The 2337-nt window shown below is 44.3% G+C and overlaps 1 protein-coding gene across 1 annotated transcript; it reads left to right on the top strand.

The window, feature by feature from the left end:
• The first annotated feature begins 62 nt into the window (after positions 1 to 62).
• On the top strand, positions 63 to 2137 carry LOC142004873 (olfactory receptor 5V1-like). The gene is made up of 2 exons (XM_074982555.1): positions 63 to 1035; positions 2091 to 2137. Exons 1-2 carry the CDS (start codon positions 63 to 65, stop codon positions 2135 to 2137), a joined length of 1020 nt encoding a protein of 339 aa, XP_074838656.1.
• Positions 2138 to 2337: the final 200 nt, after the last annotated feature.

Below are 2337 nucleotides of genomic sequence, written 5' to 3'. Positions count from 1 at the left end.
AGAATAACCTGACTGTGTATACTTCATCCGTATTTATGAATTTTGTTTTCCAGATACATATTATGGAGAAAGCGGAAGGAAGAAATCAAACGCCCATTGCTGAATTCATCCTCTTAGGGTTTGGGGGTGTCCTTGAGCTGCAGCCCCTTCTCTTCCTCCTGTTTCTCCTGATCTATATTGTGACATTAGCCACAAACGCCCTCGTCATTGTGCTAGTTGTGACTGATCAGCAACTTCAAACTCCCATGTACTTCTTCCTGGGGAATTTGTCCTGCTTGGAGGTCTGCTTCAGCTCCACCATCCTGCCCAGGCTGCTGGCCAGTCTCCTGACTGGAGATAGATCTGTCTCTGTTGTGGGCTGTATGGTGCAAGTATATTTTTTTGGTGTCATAACAACTTCAGAAAATCTGCTGCTCATCGCAATGTCTTACGATCGGTATCTAGCAATATGTAATCCCCTCCGTTACGCTGCTCTGATGAACGGCCGGGTTTGTAGCCAGCTAGTGGCAGGGTCCTGGGTAATTAGCTTTCTCTGCTGTACCATGGTAGATGTCTTTTTGTTCCAATTACGGTTCTGTGATTCCAAGGAAATTGACCATTACTTTTGTGATTTCATGCGCATGGTAAAGCTGGCCTGTAGCGACACCCGGACTGTGCAGCTTTTGGCGTTTGCTGTTTCTGCCTTTTTGACGATAGTACCTTGTCTACTGATTTTGGTGTCCTACATTTGTATCATCACCACCATCCTGAGAATCCCGTCTGTCGCCGGGAGGCAAAAGGCCTTTTCCACCTGCTCCACCCACCTCATTGTGGTGGCCCTCTATTATGGGATCCCCATTATGCTCTACGTGGTTCCAGTAATCATCCCTTCTGAACTACCATATCAAATATTCTCTGCCTTTTGTTCTGTCCTGCTTCACATGATCAACCCCATCATCTACACCCTGAGAAACAAGGAGATCAATGAATCCCTGATAAAAGCTGTTTCTAAACTTGTTGCTGCCAGAAACATACCAAGATTCGGAACAAACAATTGTTTGCATAGAATAAAATAGGGATGAACTTACATGACTATGTTAATCCTCAGCTGTGTCCACACTACAAAGTTTATCTGACAAAAATGGGTGTGTTGTCGACAAAACCCATGGAGCGTCCACACTAAGAATGCATTCTGTTGACATAAGATTATCGCAGCTCAGCAGTTTTGTCAACAGCCTTGTGCCTCTTTCCCACAATGCAGAACAACTTTTTGACAGAGTCTTTTGACAAAAACAGATATGTGCACACTCCTGGGGTCCCAATATCAACAACAGAGCTTCTGAGTCACCAAGACAGTCCTTCCGGCTGGGCTTCCAGTTGGCCATTCTGTTGCAACAGAGCTCAGAAGCCCAGCTGTTCTCTGTTGACAGAGTGGATCACTTTTTTGACCCATTTTTGTGTGTGGTGCACTCTCTCTCAACGGACGTTTTGTCGGGAAATATCTCTTGACAGTAACTTCTGTAAACAGATTGCTGTCATGTACATGCAGCCTTAGTGAACAGGATTCTTTCTTTCTTTTTTTCTTTCTTTCTCCAAGGTTTTGCTGCAGGAGGACCAGAAATTAGCATTTGGGGGAATCTTACTACATGCCTGTTAAGAGTGCTGGTGATTTTCCAGGCTTTTTTGCATCATTTTGCAAAATTTCATTTGATTGTAAGGCTGATCTCTGTTCTCTGTGTGCGTTCAGCCTGGACAAGCATCTGAGCTGGGCTAGTGTAGGGCTAACAATAAATGGTCATTAAACATTGTTGATGATTGAATGAAATGGAGTGCTTGCTGTGTTGGGATGATAAACCCCATACTAGTTTTAAGGGGCAGGGCACTGCACCATTAGTGAATGTCGTGGTACCAGGAGAGAGTGATTTGACCTGCATAACTTAAAACTTTGTTCGCCAATTGGAATATAGGTCATCTACAAGTCTCCTCCACCTCAGTCTGTCTCAAGACAAAACTACTCTCTGACTCCAGGAGTACCCCAGGTGTTGGCCTTCAGTCTCAGGAGATCTTCTCCACCTTGTCCAAGGTCTTCCTCTTTTGTGTTTTCTTTGTAGGTTCCATGTATGAGGCAACAGATGATATGACAAATGATGATGAATGAGGCTTTTGAGAGTGTGGCCCAGACATCCCCACTTTCTTGTCTTGATTTAAATGTCAAGTTGCTCTTGTCCTCCAATGTTTCTAAGCTCCTCATTTGTTACCATGTCTTGCCATTTGGTGGGAATAATGTACATCACAGAAACATAGAATCATAGAGATGGAGGAGACCTAAAAAAGCCATTGAGTCCAGCCCCCTGCCCT

The sequence above is a fragment of the Carettochelys insculpta genome, chromosome 32, assembly GCF_033958435.1.
Source record: "Carettochelys insculpta isolate YL-2023 chromosome 32, ASM3395843v1, whole genome shotgun sequence".
Lineage (NCBI taxonomy): Eukaryota > Metazoa > Chordata > Testudines > Carettochelyidae > Carettochelys > Carettochelys insculpta.
The sequence above is the reverse complement of the archived record's forward strand: the minus strand, read 5'-3'. Positions and strand labels throughout refer to the sequence as shown.